Source organism: Antechinus flavipes, chromosome 6, assembly GCF_016432865.1.
Source record: "Antechinus flavipes isolate AdamAnt ecotype Samford, QLD, Australia chromosome 6, AdamAnt_v2, whole genome shotgun sequence".
In the NCBI taxonomy this organism is placed as follows: domain Eukaryota; kingdom Metazoa; phylum Chordata; class Mammalia; order Dasyuromorphia; family Dasyuridae; genus Antechinus; species Antechinus flavipes.
In genome coordinates this window covers 187,355,872-187,376,126 of record NC_067403.1, presented here as the reverse complement: position 1 = coordinate 187,376,126, position 20,255 = coordinate 187,355,872, and the positions used below count along the sequence as shown (strand labels likewise).

At 41.0% G+C, this 20,255-nt stretch overlaps 1 protein-coding gene across 1 annotated transcript in view; it reads right to left on the bottom strand.

The window, feature by feature from the left end:
• DLC1 (DLC1 Rho GTPase activating protein) overlaps nt 1–20,255 on the bottom strand; it is a 206,540-nt gene that overhangs the window by 171,461 nt on the left and 14,824 nt on the right. Inside the window, exons 2-3 of the mRNA XM_051965913.1 lie at nt 3,408–3,557; nt 1,232–1,381 (exon numbers count right to left, since the gene is read on the bottom strand). Of these exons, the coding sequence (XP_051821873.1) occupies nt 1,232–1,381; nt 3,408–3,557 (300 nt within the window). The remainder of the gene's footprint in view (nt 1–1,231; nt 1,382–3,407; nt 3,558–20,255) is intronic.

Below are 20,255 nucleotides of genomic sequence, written 5' to 3'. Positions count from 1 at the left end.
CTGAGAGTTTTCTTGGCAAGGATACCGGAGTGATACGCCATTTACTTTTCCAGCTCTTTTTTTCTTCAATTCATTTTTGCAGATGAGAAACTGAGGCAAACAGTTTAAATGACTTGCCCAAGATCACATAATTAGTAAGTATCTGAGGCTGGATTTGGACTTAGATCCTTCTGATTTTAGGGTCAGCCCTCTATCCACTGTGCCATCTAGTTGCTCTAAGAAAAAATGGCTATAAAGAATTCAGAGAAAGATGTGAAAATTTGTATGAAATCAAAGGAAATCAAGGGAAAATCTAACCCAAAGAACAATCATTTCATGGGTTATAGGTGTATATCAAAGATTAACATGGTAGGAAGGAATTCTTGCCATGACTGAAGAAAACAAAGCTATCATAGAATGCAGAAGTAGGAAAATTTAGGGGTATGACCAAGAAGTCCATATTTTGGATAGAAAAAATGGCTAGTAAGAAGAGGGGTGTATCTTTTGTCTGCGAAGTCAATGATAAACTTTGGGATTTTGTGGATTTCAGGTGTGCTTATTTTTTAATTCACTTTTCTCAAATTCTTTTTTGTATAGTCCATTTCAATAGAGGTAAGATTTCTAAAATAATTTTTTTCCCTTAAAATACTCATCTTAGCGAGAAAATTTGTTTTGGGGTGGAGGGTGTAGGCTTTTAATTGGGTAGGTCATGTCCCTAAGTAGTGTTATCATTTTACCACCTAAAAGTTATTAAAAACCAATGTTTTTTGCCCATTGACCTGTGACTCTTTAAGATATTAGGACTTCCATATTGCATTTTCTTCTAATTAGAAAGCAGGCATGCTTTGAGGAGGAGAAGGCACCATTGTGACTGAAAAATGTCCTCTGACTATGGGACAAAAATCTAGTGATTTCCATCTTTTCACCTTCCTTCCCAATGACCCAAGTCTGTGAGTGGTTGATTGGGAAATTCAGTTGACATTTATCCTTAGGTTGACAAAACCCTTCTCCTGAAGGGAAAGCAAGGTATCATCTCTTTCCTGTCAATGGCATACATCAACCAACCCCAAATGGATATCAGGCCCTATGATGACTTTGGAGGGGCATCCTTGGGATACTTAGGCTTTGTTATGCATTTTGAGTGCATGTTCTAAGTTATTTCGATCATACAAGTCAGTTCTAGTGTTCCTTTGATAATCACATGTTTTAAAGACAAGGCAGAAAATTACAATTTCTATCCTTTGTAACTCACCGATACTTTTGGTTTGGTTGCAGAACTGGCTGGGGACACAGAAGCTGGACCAGCAGCCTGGGCAACTGCCTCCAAGTTTGGTGGTAAATCCACTTGGTTCTGATTTATTGGCCTGTCATTCTCTCCACCCTCATCTTTTGACTCCTGATCCTGTGAAATATTAGGCAATCAATAGTTAAAAAACTTGCAAGTGCCTACAATGTGCTAAGCTTTGGGCATACAAATATTGACCATACACCATTGATTAGTGGCCAGAACATGTCTAGGAAGGAGAGTGCTTTGCAGAATTAGCCCTTCCATATCTTGCCCCACCAGTTTTTTACTGATGGGTGATCCATTATTAGCAACATGCCTTTGGATGCCCGAGCAAAGGGCTCAAGTGTAAAGTCCCTATTGTGACATAAGTGCCCTGACTTTCTCTTTGAGAATAGACATGAAAGAAATCTGCCGGTGAACAAAGAGCCATGACCCTGAGAATAGTATTTGTTGGGTCAGAGGTTTCTGGCCCCCAAACAAGGCCATTTGCTTGCTGGCTCTTGGCAATGGGGGTGGAGACTCTTGGGAAGAGTTTTCTCTCAGATTCAGGGAATGGCTTCTTCATTATGACTGCTTTCCCTGGTCCAGGAAGTTAGGGGAACAGAGTTCTTCTATCCTATCCAAAGGCAGTCAGGTATTGACCCAATACACAAGAGCTTCTGTGTTGCTTTGGAGAGGCTATGGGCCAAAGAAAGAGCAGGTCAGCCCTGGAGTCAGTGAGTGTTGACATGAAGTGTTGGCTTTGAGAGTTTCTGGTTGTGTCCAAAGCTACTGCCAGAGATGGTTCAAGAACTGACCCACTAACCTGAATTTGTGGATGGAATTTGTATACCAGGAGTTCCTCATCCAGTAGGAATTAACCTTCAGACCCAGATACAGTTGCACACACATGCACTCACATGTATATGTGTATCTTCTAGGATTTGTGGCTGCAATAATCCGGGTCCCCCTTCCAAAACCCAGACCCCAGTCCCTCCCCAGTCCTCTCTGACCCCACCTCCCCACAGCCCGAGGGAGCCTCTGGGTATTCTGTGAAGGTTAGTCTATAAATGCTTGTTCATGTTCAGGCCATTATCAAACTGTTTCCAGATTTCCTATTTAGGAATTGTTGGCAGAGATCACTGACAAAACCAAGAATGAAAGAATGAAGGACGGAATGAAATGAAAAGGCATTTATTAGCTAGGTAACTTAATGAAGAGAGCATTTGGCTTGTACCAAGTTAGGAAGATTCTGTCCATGTCATCTCTGCACAAATTATTTAAATCTTGTCTTCCTCATTAGACTCCGAGCTCCCTTTTGCTTTTCTTTGTATTCCTAGCACTTAGCATTGTGGCCTGGCATACAGTAGGCACTTAATAAATATTTAATGACTGACTAAGTGACTTGAGATTTGGGCTCAGATGCATGCTAGCTGTGTGACTCTTGGCAAGTCACTTAGTTTCAGTCTCAGTTTCCTCATCTGTAAAGTATGAAAAATAATAACATTTGCCTAACAGGATTGGTATGAGGATAGGATGAGATTATATTTTATATATTTATACATACACACACATGATACATCACTTTGCAAACCTTAAAGCTCTATATAAATGCTCGCCCTCAACTCACTACTGGAAGTTAGCTAACTCGGGAAGGGAGATGATTAGGTTTTATACACCCTTAGTATAGGTGGGAGGTGGGAAGGAATAATGACTTTTCACTCATCCTGGGAAATCATTGGGGTCAGTTTTATATAAAACAGGGGTAGTTGGAAGAAACTTTGCCAGATATATTACTGGATTAGAATATGGACTAATCTCACATCCTGTCTTGCTATTGTATGTTTTGGCAGGATGAAGTGGTCCCTTAGGGTCTACAGTCTGGACTTCTCTAAGTCATAGCTCTATCGTGGACTTGATCACCCCTCTTGGGTGATTTGGCAATTAGTTTCCCTCTTCCCACAAACAGACAAACAAACCCCAGTTCTACTCCACCAGCTGAGACAGCTTTGCTGTTGGATTCATGTAGCATGACTCAGGTGGGTAAATAATGACTAAAAAGAGTAACATTTGAGAGATGTTCCCTGAATCAAGAATCATGGGGAAGGATGGTGCTTCAGAGGTCTGTCCAAAGGGAAGCAGAGAAGCAAAGCAGACTCACGGGAATAGTTTTCTGCTGGTGTACTTGGGGATTGGCAGGAGAGGGACTGGTATTGAGGGCATTCTCGATGTCTCGGTCCAACTGGTCCAGTTTCATGATGAGCAGTGCCATGGAATCAAGTCGTCCTCTCCCTCGATCTTCTCTCCCTTCCTGAAGAACAGAAAAACTTTTTTTTTTTTTTTTTTACTGAATCTGAGATGATATTTCCTGACAGAGGACAATAGCTTCTCCTCTTCTCTGTTGTGGGATCAAGTGTCAAATCCTCTGTTCTTTTTTTTTTGGAGAGACAATTAGGATTAAGTGACTACTCTAAGGTTTCATAGCTAGTAAATATGAAGTGTTTAAAGTAATTTTTGAACTCAAGTCCTCCTGACTCCAGGACTGGTGCTCTATCCACTGTGCTACCTAGCGGCCCTTTCGATTTGCTTTTTAAAGCCTTCCTAAGCAGCCCTCTCCTCCCTTTGCAATTCTTTTGCACCTCAGTCCATTACAGGTAAGCTTTCATTCAGTGACAGTTGCCTCCTGGATGTTCCTCCCACAAATCCTTCCACTTCTTATCTTCAGACATTCTCTCAGGCTGTCCCCAGGCCTGAAATGCCTTCCTTCCTCTGCTCCAACTAATGAACTCCCTGTTTTTGATTTTTTTTCTCCTGGAAGCCCTTCTTGATCTCCCCCTAAATGATGGTGACTTTCATCTGGATTACCTGCAGTTCATTCACAACTCACACAGAGCCCACCTGACTCCCTGAGCTGAAGTCCTGGATGTTAAGGGCCTGCGATTCAGCTCAGGGGGATAGCTTTAGAGTTTCATTTCAAGCACTGGGAAGTGAAACAAGAAGAATGGTTCAGAGATGGGGTTTAACTTAGGTCTGGATTCCAAGTTCAGCTTTGCTGTCTCTAGATAATTAGAAAAAAGTTACTTTTCTTGGAAAACCCACAAAAGAAAATCATGGACAGTTATCCTACAGAAGAGATGGAGGAATGTGAGGGAATCAGTTAACAGCTTGGATAAGCAGGTTCTTAACCAGTGAGGTAGTGACCCATGAAGGAAGTGGGATGTCATGAATGCTGCTTGATCCCAGAGGGTCTTCAGTGTGAGTGGGTTGAGTTGCAGGGAGGAAGATTTGGACTCGGTGGAAGGAAGAAACCCCTAACAAATAAAAGAGTTTGCAACTGCAATGGTTTCTCTCAGGAGATGTGGAGGAGCATCCCACTCACCAGAGACTTGCAAAGAGAGCACTGCAAGGGCACTCATTGGGAATGTCGGAGAGGGGGATGCTGATTGAGGCATGGTGGAACTGGAGACTACTGAGATCCCTTCCGCCTCTTCCCAGGGACTCAGTGGGATGTGCCAAGTACAGGGTGATGTCTGGACCTTCACAGGGGACATTCACTGACAGCCACAGGGAGAAAATATGGGCTTGGATGAAAATCCAGAGTTGATAATTCCACAAATAATAATGTATATGAATAAACCCACCGAATCTGAGAACAGGGATAAAGTGATGCAGATGAAAGAAAGGAAATGTAAAGAAACATCTTTATACTATCCAACATCAATCATAACCACAAAAGTCTTGGTTACCAAAATAAGAGCTAGACAAATTTAACTTTTAATTCCACTGCTGTCTTCCCTCTAAGACTGTCCCCTCACTCCTTTGCTCTATCTATATATCTTGTACAAACCCAGTTGTTTGCATATTATTTCTCCACTAGACTAGGTGTAGGGATTGGGTTTTTTGCCTTTCTTTGCATCCTGAGAAATTAGCACATTGCCTAGCACAGAGTTGGCACTTAATAAATGCTTGTTTTATGCCTGACAGACTAGAATGTTAGTCCAAATAGTATATGATTTAAGATGAGTGATAAATGTATCATCTTACTCTTGGATTTCAAAACCCCAGAATCTTAGTGCAAAATGGTGGAAGTATGTAGCATGAGAACACCTTGTCTGAATAGGATCTCGGGAGTTAATGGGTCACAAGCTCAAAATGAATTGACAGTAGGATGTGGCCATCAGAGATTATAAAGCAGCATAAGATTCAAGCCTGAGTAGTCAGACCACTAATTCCCCAAGCCAAATTTCAGAAAGCACTCAGCTGGAGAGTATCCACTGGAGGGACAGCACTGCTGACGGGAAGCCTTCTGAAGTGGGCAGCAACAGGGAACGCCTCCTGCCACTCCTTTAGGGTCTGTGCTAGCTAGGTTGGCCACCTGGCCCTGTGGTGGAAGTTGGTTGGCATTAGGTGTGGATGGTTGGCCCTTTTTCCACATTATTAAGTACCTACTGTGTGTCAGGTACAAGGTGCCACATAAGCTTTGGGAATATTGAGAAAGGTAAAAGCCCTCAAGGAACTCACGGTCTAATGGGGATGAAATATGAAAACAACTTTCTCTCAAGGCTGTTTTGAATAAAAAGGCTTATTTTCAGCCTTCTAAAGAAAAAAAATACACGCTACAGATATATACATGCATGTACACATAGCAATGACATGTACATGTATGCAATGTATGCATCAAGTACCCACCTACATAAATATATAACATACACATAAAATACATATATAGATGCAGATTTACAATATATACATATACTCATATATAAATACATATGCAGACACATATAACATGCATTCACGTTTGCATACACATACACAAATACATCTAAATACACGAATATAAATATACACATATGTCAGACACAATGTCAGATTTTCATCCAAGCATTAGACAGCTAGGTGGTACAATGGAGAGAGTGCTGGTGCTGAAGTCAGGAAGACTTGTTTTCCTGAGTTCAAATCTGGCCTCAGACATTTACTAGCTGTGGGATCCTGCACTTAAGCTATTTGCCTCAGTTTCCTTGTCTACAAAATGAACTGAAGAAGGAAATGGCAAACCAGTCCAGTGTCTTTGCCAAGAAAATCCCCAATAGAGTCACAAATTGTCAATCAAATATGACTTAAATGATTGAACAGCAAATACATATATGTATAATACACACAAAAATGCATACACACATTACTCATGTGTGTATATATATATACATATATGCATACATACATTTGTTTTTCAGTTGTTCAGTCATATTGGATTCTTTACAATCCTATATAGGGTTTTCTTGGCAAAGATACTCGAGTGCTTTGTCATTTCCTTCTCCTCTAGATTAAGGCAAACAGAAGCTAAATGACTTACTTCCCTAAGATGACACAACTAATGTCTGGGGTTGGATTTGAACTTAGATCTTCCTGACTCCGTGCCCTGAGCTCTAGCCACTGAACCATCAAGCTATCTCCATACATTCACATATATATCACATGGATTGGCTCCCCTTCCTTAGTGTTATACTACTGGAGCTGACCTGTCCCTTTCCTGACTCTGGAATTGAGTTTGCCAAATCCAGGATGACTAGCAAACCCTGCTCTTTAGTTACTGATTGCTCAAGTGTTGGGTACCCCCCACCCCACATTCTACAAGACCTCTTTGGTAGTCAGCACGTCTGGGACAACAGCTCCCTTTGATGCTTCCTCTGCCTTTCAGTGGGTGAAACTGGGATGAAGAAGACTTAGATTCTCCAGGATTTGGATTTGTTTTGGTCAGAGGGCAAACCATGGCAGCTGCCTGTTTCTAAATGGGAGTCTACCATTGCTATAAACTCCTGCTTCTAGTTTGGGCTGACAATTTGTTTTTAAATCCCTTGCCCTAGCCCTTGTTCTGTCTGGGTCAGGGGGGTCTTAACTTGAGGCACATGAACTTTTTTTTTTTGTTTGTTTGTTTTTGTTTTGCTGAGGTAATTCTTGGTTTTTAAGATACCTTGATCACTGCATTTCAGTGTAACTGGCTACCCTTTGTAAGCCTTTGTGTCTTACTTTAAGCAATCTAAAAACAATTTTGAGAAGGAGTTCATATTCTTCATCAGCCTGGCTATCTAAGAGTCCAGGATACATAAAAAGGTAAAGAGCCCCTGGTCTAGGTGGTCCTAGAACAACAGTATCACTCCTACCCCTGCCTCCATTGAGGCTCTCTTAGGTAACTAATCTCTCCCATATCTCATCCCAAAGGTGCCTGGACTCCTTGATATGAGTATATTTCCTCAATGAAAATTGTCCTCCCACCCACCCTCCCTTATCTAATTTCATTCCCCATGGATTAGTAATAAATATTGATCTTGACTCTCTCAAGTAAATTTCTAAGCATGAAGATCCTCTTGTTAAGTCTCAGGAACCATCAGGTTCACCTTTGCCTCCTTACAGTAGTGACTCTACTTAGGTTGTTCTCTCTGGAATAGACAGTCCCACTTTATGCCCATTCAGACTAACCATAGGCAGAACAACAAAGCAGCACATTTACCTTTGCCAGCCTCAGTCACTTTCTCTGATCCCTTGCCAGCCTACATTTGATACATTCCTTTCCTCATGTGAGGAGTTCTCCCTGAGGTGGCTGACAATTTCACTCATATACTGAGCCGGCTCTGATGTTATTGCCTGACCCTTGGGGGAGCTGTGAAAAAGAATCCAAACAAAAGCTCAAATGGTCCTTGAGGAGCATCATGTCCAATCCAGAACCTGAAGGCTATTTACTGTCACTAATAATCTATTTTTTTCTTTTTTAATTATGAAACTGCTATGATGTCTGAGTAGTTGTTTTCAGCAACTCCCTAACCTCAATCTAAGAAAATGTCCATGAGATTTAGAGTATGTTAGATCTAGAAGAGAATGAAAAATAATACTTCCAAAAGGAAAACTTCATAAAAAACAGGAAGAGAGGAGAAATCAAAGATGCAAAACTCCCACTTATATTCAATCTCCAGCTTTTTCTGTTTATTAGACACAGTGAAAATGAGCAATTTAAGAGCTTTGTGATCCAAAGTCTAGAGCTGTGGGCATCTTTGTCCACCTCCCATATAGCTATGACTCAGCCTGAAACCCTCCTCAATCCATGAGAAATGGACAGACAGTAATTCTGCTTAACTGTAGAAAGAAAATGGAGAGGAATCTAAGGAGAGAAGCAGACTACAAGGGGGTAAGCACAAGGGAAATATATCAGCTCAAACTTGTCCTCTTTTTCCAGAGGTTATTCAGGGCAGGGTCACAGCCAATACCATCCTGACAGCTCTCCCCTCTAAATTATCCAGTGAAATAATGAATCCCCAGAAGAAGCTTCAAAATGCTTCAAAACATTAAAATTTAAAAGATGATTTCAGAAATGTATGTCATAAGTGAAAAATTTCAGCACAGAATTTTAACACATAAATTCACAGCAAAGACTGAATGTCTGATGAAGAATCTGTCTAAATAAGTAAAGGCCCTGTGAAATGAAGACTGGGAACACAAAATATATTGAAGTAGAAGACAATTTGGCAGAAGGAAAACATAAGTGTGTTATGGGGGTGAGGTGAGAAGGAAAGAGGTAGATTTGGGTTAATTGGGAAAAATTTTTTTTTTAAAAAGAAGAGAAACATAAAATAATTAAAAAAAACCCCAAAACACACAATTCTCTCTAAACCAAACTGATTAATCTCAAAGACATAATGCACAAAGATGCCTTAAGGATCCCAAGTCTTCTGGAAGAACATAACATAATTTTTCAAAATATGTAACTATATTATTATCAGATGGTAGGATATGTTATAAGAAAATTTCATAGAAATTTTGAATAGTAAGTCTCTGCTTCGGGGAGCTGATTCCCCAAATATACAGTATTGAATGTTTTAGGTAAATCTTGGAATTCTGGGTTTCCAAATCCGCCAAAGCTGGGCTACAAATATTCAGGATGAAGGATTTATCAGCGGACTTCACAGATCACCACCAAAGGAAAAAGGAAATCCAACAAAATCAACCCCAAACTCCTTGCTTCCATCTCTAAGAGAAAGTGCATTGACCATAAAGGAAACTCAGTTGAAACAATCCAGAATTATTCCATGAGATAACTGGAAAACAGAATAGATCAGCCTAATCTGAAATCAAAAGAGTACAGGCAGCAACTGCCAAGAACGCATCCTGCAAACCTGAGCATAATTCTTCATGAGAGGATGGATGTCAACAAAGAGAAACCTTTGAGGCCCTTGTGAAAAAACAAACCCAAACATAACCCAGAGATGAGCAGAGTATTTGACTTGTGGATACCCCAATTACAAAACAGAAATGCAAAAAAGTTTCAGAAGTTCATGTATGGAAAAAGGCAGGAAATGAGATGCAGCCTGAAAGGGACGGAGAACGCATGAGCTGCAAAGCCAATGTCTAGAACCTATTTGCCTGCACCCACTTCTCCCCTGCACAAAGGAACTTCTAGATGAAGGAGCTGGGCCAGTGCAAAGAAGGAGGAAGGGCTATACTGAGTCATGGAAGGACCAGCACAAATCCAGTTGTCTCAATAAAGCAGTTGCAAAGCATTCTGCTCTGGGGCCAGGAGATGAAATCGTGCTGGAACCATGTCCCGGGTGAAAGCAAGGCTGCTGACGGAGGCAAGCACAGCTAGAGACCAGAGAAACACTATTTCCTTCTCTTTACCCTTCTCTCTCCAGGGAAGAGGATTTACATCTTGTGGGGGTCTTAACTTACTTGAACTTCTGGTTTCTTTTTGTGTTTCTAGATCATGTTTATGTGTGTATAGAATATATATGTAAATCATATATGCATATGATTCAAAGAAATTTTAAAACAAATTGAGCATAAATCCACAATTTCTCATATAAACCAATTTCTTGGGCTTTTTAATATACTGAAATGTCTATTGATTTCTAACTTAGCAAAAAAAGATTTTTTTAATTAAAAAGAGAGCCAGAGACCCCTCCCCATGGCCTTTGGGGTCCCTTATCCAGGTGGATGACCTGTGGAGGGACTATGGCTGAGACAGGAGGACCAGGGGTGCAGGGACAGCCTGGTTTGCCAGGGGAGCAGCCCTTGGAAGGGACTTCTTGGGTTGGTGCTGTGGGGATTTTGGGCTTCCATATCTGCTGCTGAGTCAGAAAGCTCTTTGTTGCCAGGAAAGGGCATTTCCCAGGAGGAAGGGCACCAGTGGGCAGAAGCAGAGATGGAATCAATTACCCTCGTATTTATTTATAAGTGTAAGTAAGCCCAGGCCTCCCAGAGCATGGTTTTGACAAGGATACCAAAGCCAGAAATAGCTCAGGCCTCCCGACGGGAAGAACAGTCAAATAAGAGACAAGGGTGGCCAACATTTTACTGGTTAAAAGCTCAGAAACCAAAATGTACATTTATAAACAAAGAAAAGGAAAACTCAGGATTCCCCAACTCAGAGGGATGCACCAACAGGCCTCAGGCACTTCTGGCTTCCTCTGGAGATTGAGGCACTGGGCAGGGGCTCACCTGGGGGCTCTCCCCCAGAATCTGGGATGACTTCAGCCCTCTTTCCCCCTTCTTGTGGCCTGGCTTCTATCCACCAGCTCCTGGCCATGCTAAGGTAAGGGGGGGGGAGTCTAGGTGGCCCCTCCACCAGAGACTCGGGTTAGATATTACAGCACCATGGGCTTGTCCCTTAGCCTGTCCTCCTCCTTCTTGCAGGCAGCCTCCGCCCTTGAGGGACTTTTCAGTCCCTGTGTTATTCTGGTTGCCTGAACGTTCTTCAGTTTGCCAATGTTCTTCCTATTGTGGAAGGAAATATGTCCCCTCCACCCTCCCCCAAGACTCGTGCAGATGGGGGCTGTAGTGGATAGAGACTTGGAGTTGGGCAGACTTGAATTCAAATTCTACTTTAGACGCTTTTCAGGTATGTGAGCACACATTTTGTGCATGTGTGGTAGGGCTCTTCAACTCTCTATGTCTCAGTTTAGTTTCCTTTTTTGTAAAACAGGGAGAATAATAGCACTTACCTCTCAGGATCATTCCAAGGATCAAATGAGATAACATATGGAAACTGCTTTGCAAGTCTTAATTACATTTGTATACACACACACAAACTACTTTGGAAACTACTTTGCAAATCTTTCTTTTTCTTTTTATGTCTCCCTCTCCCTCTCCCTCCCCCCCCCCCCTCTTTTTTGCTGAGGCAATTGGGGTTAAGTGACTTGCCCAGGGTCACACAGCCAGGAAGTTTTAAGAGTCTGAGACCAGATTTGAACTCAGGTCCTCCTGACTTCAGGGGCTGGTGTTCTATCCACTGTACCACTCAGCTGCTTTGCAAATATTAAAGTTTACACACACACACACACACACACACACACACACACAGAGCTTACATATATAATATATACATACACATGTATATAGTTTATATACATACATGTAGTTTACATACATATAATTTATATATGGTATATATATGTATATATATAGTAGTTTTTATATGTATATATATATATATATATACACACATTCACACACATGTAGACTTATTAATCTGTTCAGGATAGAGGAAAGTAGAATGACTTCCACTTCTACTCTCACTGTGGGTACTCAGTTTTCCAATAGGGTCCAAGTTCCCATCATTTTTTTCTTTTCTGAGGAGAAACAGAACCCCCATATTTTCAATACCACAGAAGACAAACAGTTGTAAGATTTCATGCAAAATCCATATTAGTTCTAAAATATAGTTTTATAAAAAGAAACCTGGGATGCCCTTCCTAAGGGGCTTGCTCTCCCATTCACTATCAGCATCACTGCCATGAAATCCCAGACTCACTCTTCTATTACCTCTTAGACCTGAGAACTCCACTTGGATCTCCATGAGAGGGGATGATCAGAGGAAGTGCAAAGAATGGGGCAGTCACAAACCAGGCCTGGACTAGAACCTTAAGCCCAGTGGGCTTTGAGGGGTTGGGGCAACCAAGGGAGAGCAAAGGCCAGTCCTGGGAAGAGTGCAACTTACCCCCAATGGAAGCTAAAGGGAATGGACCACATGCTAATAATGCCCCAGATGCCACAGTAATGACAGGGCACGAAATTAGCGTCCCTGACCTATCCCTAGCTTCAGACTGACACAACCTAGACATTATTGTCTAAATAGGGAAGCGTCATATAGTCCTGTGGTTCAACCACCACAAAACAAAACAAAAACAAATCCGATTGCATCCCATTCTCAGGTTATCAACCCCAACCTTGGGAAGAGAAGGGACCCTGTAAATTCTAGGCCAGTGAGGCTGTCTCCAAGGCCTTGGTAAATTCTAGGAATTATCATGGAAGTGAGAGTTAGTGACTATGTGGAAAAGGGAAGCTATGATTACACAGGACAGTTTCATCAAGAACAGGTCAGGGGAAGCTGACTCTAGCTGTGGACATGGTTATTAGACCGGTAGATGAGGAGAATCTATTTACTTAGATTTTATCCAAGCTCTTGTCAGTGTTTATTCTGCTATTCTTATGGGAAAAAAATAGAAATGAGGCCTAAGAAAAGTACAACTAGTGGATTCCAAATTAGTAGAAGGGCTGAATCCAAAAGAGAATTATTAATGATCTATTTGGAAGATGGTCTAGTGAAGTATCTCAAGGATCTGTCTTTGTTCTTGTGCCCTTTCAGCTTTTTAGTCTATAAGTTGGATAAAAAAATTGGATAATTAGTTATTGAATTCCTCCCCCAAATTAGGAGGAATTGCTAACACATCATTAATATACAAAATGGTATATTAGGTAGTGCAGGGGATAGACCCCCGAATCTGGAGTCAAGAAGATCTGAGTTTGGCTGGTCTTGGCTGCTGGCTGTGTGACATTGATTAAGCTACTTCATCATGTTTGACCTCAGTTTCCTGGTCTATAAAATGTAGTGGTCAGAGTTGAGGCATTGTAGGTTCATTATTGCTCTCAATTTTTACTCCTACATAGAATCCCATAAGATCTTGAATGGTAAGAATATTTGACCCAACCTAATGAGATTAAATTTATTAAGAAATATGTAGTGTTTAGATTTGGGCTTTAAAAATCAATCTCAAAAATACAAAATAGTGGAGATGTTAAGAACTAATTCTTGTATAAGTAGATTCAGTTCTTTGGCAAAGACATTTATTTAAATGACACAGAAGTCAATTATCAAGCATTTCTACTGACACCAGTGTACGCTCTTCTGTGAATATACACAACCTCTGTTGGGATCGGGGTTCAGGTGGGTGTAAGCTAAAATGACAATGGTGATGAAGTAAATGTAAGGAACACTCATGGCCAAGGCAAAGCAGAGTTTTGGAACTGGAGAGCTTGACATGTTTCTTTCTCCAGATAGCCATCATCGAAGTCACTACAGAAAATGACTTAGATGAAGTATCATCCCATTCATCAGCTGAATTGGTGCACTTTCTATTTCCACAGACAGGTGACTTTTCTGGACATGCTCCTTGTAGGGACTAACATCTCAGCTGGTTGAGTGACTCAGCTGCTGAGCTGAGTTAAGCAGGTTGCTCAGTTTCTGAACAGATATTGGGATTATCACCTCCTTCATCTTGGATCTCATGCTTTTATTTAAGTAGTCTAAGATGATATTAGCTGTCTATAGCTGTTCATATTTGATAGGACTGTGAGCTTGCTCTACCTGAAGTCTTTCAGCATCATTAGCCACTAGGTGGTACAAGGCTTTTTTCCAGTGACGTGTTACAGTGCCTTTTTCAACTGAGGTTCTACTGCACTCTGAAAATGCCCAATGATCCTTAGCCAAGAATTGGCAGACTGCTCTTCTCTTTGATTTCCTCAGAGCCTCAGTTCTCATGTATGGCATGAGGGGTTCAGCTTTTCCTTTTTGATAATCTTTTCTTAAGCAAAGGAAAGCACAGTAATCTTGGGGTTGTGATTTCCTATTTCAGTAATTGAAGTCACCTTGCTGTCATGCTCACATCAGGAACTAACTGGCTTTGGACCAAGGCTTACAAAGGGTCCAGTGTACTTGTCCAATTTCTAATCTTTTCTTTTTAAACCTGTGTGGTAAAATTTGTTTTCTAAAATAAAGTTCCCTGGAAGAAGTGGGTAGGACTGGAACAAACATTTATAATCTATCATGCTGAGAGCACCTTCCAAATATCATCTCACAATAACCCTGAGAGGTTGATGTTGTTAATATCTCCATTTCACAGTTGAGAAAATTGAGGTAGATGAAGGCTAAATTACTTGCCCAGAATCACACAACTAGTTAGAGTCTGAGGTTGGATTTGAATTCAGCTCTTCCTGACTCCAGGCCAAGCACTGTATTCATTTTACTAACTAGTTGACACTAAGGATGATTGTTAAAGAAGAATGATTTTTTAAAAGTTCATGAATAAATAAATATCCTTGATGAATGTCAAGGACCCAAAAGAATAATATTGCACTGCAATTCAAGTGATGAAAAAGAATCCCTTGGGACAGGTGAGAAATGGAAGCATAGAAAGATTAGACGTATTTGGGGAAACAATGGATTAGCAGGACTTGGTCGCACAGGTTCTATTTCCAAATGGCCACTGTAAAGTAAAGACTGAGTAAGGGTTTTCAGCTGTAAACATAGGAGGTTTCTTCCTGAAAAACAGGGCTAAAGGACCAAAGCTATAATTTCATTTGTATACAGAATTTTCTGGTGAGTCAATTGCATTTACTGAGAGAGATTAGCACCTTTTCTGCAAGATGGGATGTGTCAGAGGGGAATCTTGCATCTAGATCACTGTTGTTGTTGTTCATCCTTTGTTTTTGAAGAGGACCAATGACATCAAGGGGTGATGGTGTGATTCTTGTGTGAATTGGATTTATGTTAAGCAGAGTTGCACAAAGTCATTAGCCTCACTTTCTCTTACAGTCACCGAAGTCTGATGGCAAGACAATTGTCAAGATGTCTGACTATGGCCCAAGTTGCAGTGGATGATCTTGGTGTTTTCCGTGTCTGATCAAGATTTCAGCACTTCACAGAATCTGTTTCATCTGTTTCATCGTGGTTGGAACAAATTATTCTCATTTACCTATTCTGCTGGGGGAAGTTTTCATTTGCTTAATATAGACATCCTCCTAACTCAGCAATAGGCTTGAAACCTGTCAGTTAGCCTGAATGTGGATGGATTACTATGGTTTGGTACATGTGCTCCAGCTAGCCCAAGTCATACTGGCTTAGAGGATAAAATAGTAGCACTCACCTTAATGGGAGAGTTACACTGGAGTGCCTCAGGGATCCTGGGCTTGCTTGTGGGCTACTCAGTAATTTTGTCAAAAACTTTAGTGAAGTCCTTGAGAGCATGCATGTAGCAGATGATCCTTATTCAAGAAGTCTTTCCAGACAAAATACTTTTCACATCAATAAAGTTAGATCTAAACAATCAGAAGAATATCGAGTGCTCATTGGTAGACCAAACTAATATAATGAAAATGACAATTCTATTTAAATTAATCTACTTATTCAATGCCATACCAAACAAAATGTCAAAAATTACTTTATAGACCTAAAAAAAATAACAAAATTAATCTGGAAGAACAAAAGGTCAAGAATTTCAAGGGAATTAATGAAAAAAAATGCAAAGGAAGGTCACCAGCTGTACCAGACCTAAAATTATATTATAAAGCAGTGGTCATCAGAAAAAAAATGATACTGGCTAAAAAACAGAATAGTGGATTAGTGGAATAGGTTCACAACACATGATAGTTAATGACTGTGGTAATCTAGTGTTTGATAAACCCAAAGACTTCAGCTTCTTGGATAAGAACTCACTATTTGGCAATAATTGCTGGAGAAATTGGAAAATAGTACGGCAGAATTTAGGTATTGACCAACAGAAGATTTTCTCAGATTGCCTGAGACTCCCTGAGCCAGCTTTCTCTCCTGTGATTGACATTTGTCCTTTGACTAGCTTAGAAAGTACTTGTTCCTATCCACTCTCTACTTTCTACCTCCCTTTTTAGACTAGAAGCTCCTTGGAGGATAAGATGAATGTTTGACCCATCTACCACCCTGCATCCAGTCAGTCCAATCTCTTGTCTGAGTCTGCACCAGTTCTAGACAATACATTACTAGAAGTTTTTGTTTGTCCTTTCTTTGTTCAAAGTGGGTGTAAACAGTGGCTAAATGGAAGTAGAGAGGGAAGAAAGGAAAGAGGAAAAGAAGAGAGAAAAGAAGTGATAGAGAGAGAAAGAAAAGGAGGCAGAGAAAAAAAAAAAGGGATATTTGTTTTGGAACAGGACCATCACATCAAGGAGGTGTTGCCATGACATGCAGGTGAATTGGATTTAAGTGAGAGAGGACTGGGCAAAGTCACCTGCCTCACTTTCCCCTCCAAAGTCATCTGGGTCCAGTGGCCAGATATAGATAAGGACAACTGGAGATGGCCCTGGATGCAATGGGAAACCTTGGTCTTTTTAAGCTCAGTTCTTTAATTGCCTCAGTTTGACTGAGGCAATACCCATTCAATGACTAAAGCTAGGTAGCAATTGAGGCAGAGAATCTCCACTAGTAAGCACGTGATCTAGAGTGTGCATAAGGTAGGCTGAGACCCTACATGTGACTTTCAGTTTTCTCCTTCCTCAAAGGGACTCCTTTCATTTCACACCCAGTGGTTACAAATGGCTGACTAGCAGTTAAAAGAGAGCTGGATTGTGCAGCAGAGAGTGTGAGACTGGAACGCAGGAAGATCTGAGTTCAAATCAGCTTCAGATGCTTACTAGTTGTGTGACCTTGAACAAGTCCATTCACTATCCTCAGTCTCAATTTCCTCATTTATAGAATGGATCTCACTACTTTTGGAAAGCCCAAAGGACATACCATAGGAAAGGTTCTTAGCAAATCTTAAAGTACTATATAAATGTTTGTGGTTATCAGTTGGTCAATAAGCAATTATTAAGCACCTATTATGTACATCTTGCTAAGAATTAGGATTACAAAGAGACAAAAGACAGCCCCTGCTTCCCAGCATCTCATAGTCTAATGGGGAAGGAGACAACATGCAAACAACTAGATACAGACAAGCTAGAGATGGGGTAAATCAGAGCTTATCAACAGAAGAATTTTTGTTATTGTTGTTATGTTGTTTCAAATTATCTGATTTTATGACTCTACCATTTGGGGTTTTCTTGATAAGACACTAGAGTAAGTTTTCATGTTCTTCTCTAGCTCACTTTACACATGAGGAAATAAAGGCAAATAGGGTGAAATGACTTGTCCAGGGTAACACATCTAATAAATGTCTAAGGTCTGATTCAAACTCAGGAAGATGAGTCTTTCTGACTTCAGATCCAGCACTCATTTCACTTCATCATCTACCTGCCCTTATCAGAGGGAAAACACTACAATTAATAGGGGATCAGAAGCTTCTCGGGGAAGCATTGTAGCTAAAACCTGAAGGAAACCAGAGAAGCCAGTAGAGGCTAAGTAAGAGGGAGAGTGAAAATGCTAAGTTAGGAGATGGGAGGAGGAGTCTTCTTGGCCATTCAGAAGACAAACAATTTAAACCCAAATTCTGGAGATGACCAAAGGCCAGGTTGGGTGAAATTCCATCTTCCCTTGCCCTAAGTCTGGTGGCAGATCCCAGAGGACCAGCCCCCACTCACACGTGTGAGGGCAGGGATACACCTCTATATACCAAATGCCATCAATAGATTCAATAATCAGATAATCCCCTTTACCATCACCTCTATGGCTCTTGACTACTTACAAAGATCCAACTAAAAATAACTCAGCTTCTCTAGTTATAAACCACCTTTCCTCACTTTCAGAGCATAAACTTTTTGAGGGTAGGGGCCACATTTGTTTTCATCTTTGTGTCTTCTGCTTAGGGCAAAGTGGATGTAAATAGAGGGTGATGGTTAAGTGGAAGTAAGGAAGAGAGGGAAGAAAGGAAAGAGGAAAGAAAAAGAGAAAGGAAGTGAAGGAGGGAGAAAAAATGAGGCAGAGAGGGAGAGAGAGGAAAAAATGGATAAGAGAAAGGAAGGGATGGTTAAGGGGAGGGAGGGATGAGAGGAGGGAGCAATGATAGGAGGAAGAAAAAAGAAAGGAAGGAAGGAGGGAGGGAGAGAAATGGACAAGAGGAAGAAAGAGATAAAGGGAGGGAGCAATGATAGGAGGAAGAAAAAAGAAAGGAAGGAAGGAGGGAGGGAGAGAAATGGACAAGAGGAAGAAAGAGATAAAGGGAGGGACCAATGATGGGAGGAAGAAAAAAAAAGAAAAAAGAAGGGACAGAAGGAGAAAGAAATGGATAAGAGTAAGAAAGGGATGAAGGGAGGAAGCAATGTTGGGAGGAAGAAAAAGAAAGGAAGGAAGAAAAGAGGGAGGGAGTTACAAATGGACAAAGGGAAGGCAGAGATGAAAAGAGGAAATAATGATGGGAGAAAGAAAGAAACAAGAAAGGAGGGAGAGCAATATACAAGGAGTACTTGAGGGATCTGTTTATCTCTAAGGAAGTTTTTTTTCCTGAATTTTGAAAGGTGTGTGTGTGTGTGTGTGTGTGTGTGTTTTGTAATTTAATTCAGGGAAAAAGCAAAACAAAACAACAACAACAACAACAACAGAACCCCCTCCTGGCTGTTCCATGAGAGCTGACCTGAGTCCATCTTAAGAGAGTCATTGAAAGCTGACTTTTCTCTCGCTCTGAGTCTCCGGAGGATTTTCTGAGTCCTGGGAAACTGTCTTGTTTATTGGCTTGCTCTGTCTCACTAGGGCTCTGTTCTCCTCTCTGGGTTTTTCTTTCTGAGACAGGAAGCTGGGGGTGTTGACCCTATATCTGGAAGGCTCCCAAAGTAGAATGAAGGTGGTCTCTCACAAACAATCCCAAGCTTCTGAGCTCATCCCAGCTTTTCAGGGGGCCAGCTCCCTAAATATGGCCCTGCCTCCTTCTCTCACAGCTGTGAGATGACTGATTCTTCCCAGGTCTCTCTCAAGCTACTTTCTTATGAAATAAAAAATGAGTGCTTTGGTTAATTGGATTCCACAGTTATGCTGCCGAAGAGAGGCTGACTCATCACCCATGACCCCGCTTACACAACCTTCTATGTTCAACACCAACTCTGGGGACCTCCCATCCCTGCAGAAACCTCAGAGCCAAGCCCGCTACCCTTTCCCATAGTCTTAATGGTGACCCTTTGCTACCAATGAAAGAAAGAAAAATAATATTTTGAAAAACAACATGACTTCCTGTGAGCAAGAGAAGCCACACATTCCAAAGGACACAGAAGTAAGACTGTCAGGAATTTTGGTGCATGCCTTTAACAAGAAAAGTTAGTTCAAAGATGGCGCGGAAGGGCTGTCAAGTAGGCAAAAAGTATAATTTTCTTCTTCATTTTGTTACATTTGCTAAATTAGATTTTGTTATTGTTGTTTTGTCCTTCGTTCTCGAAGAGGGCCATGGCATGAGGGAGGTGATGCTATGACATTCGAGAAAATTGGATTTAAATGAGCAAGGGCTGGAACATCACTTGCCTTAATTTCCCCTCCAGAGCCATCTGCGTCTAGTGACTAGATAAGGATGACTGGATGTGGTCCTGGGATGCAGTGGGAGACCTTGGTCTTTTTAAGTTAAAGTCTTCAGTTTGACTGAGGCTGTACCCATTCAGTGATTAAGGCTAGAAATTGAGGCACAAAAATCTCCTTTTTCACCCACTCCAAAAAAAATCTAAATTAATAAATAAATGAATCTAGGAGGGAAAAACCCTCAGGATTTCTGGCCAAAGCAGAAATGACTGCTATTTACATTCAATATGAATCAATCAGAACCCAAATAATGACCACATGGGGCTTGGCCTAGCACTTATTGGTGGTCAAATATGATAGCATGGTTCCTGCTCCCTCACCATAGAACTTTGCTCCCATCAGTGATTACTCTGTAAACATTTTTTTTTCCCTGAGACAATTGGAGTTAATGACTTGCCCAGGGTCACACACTAGGAAGTATTAAGTGTCTAAGGCTGGATTTGAATTCAAGTCCTCTTGACTTAATTTTTTTTTTTTTTTACACTGTAAAAAAAATACTAGAAT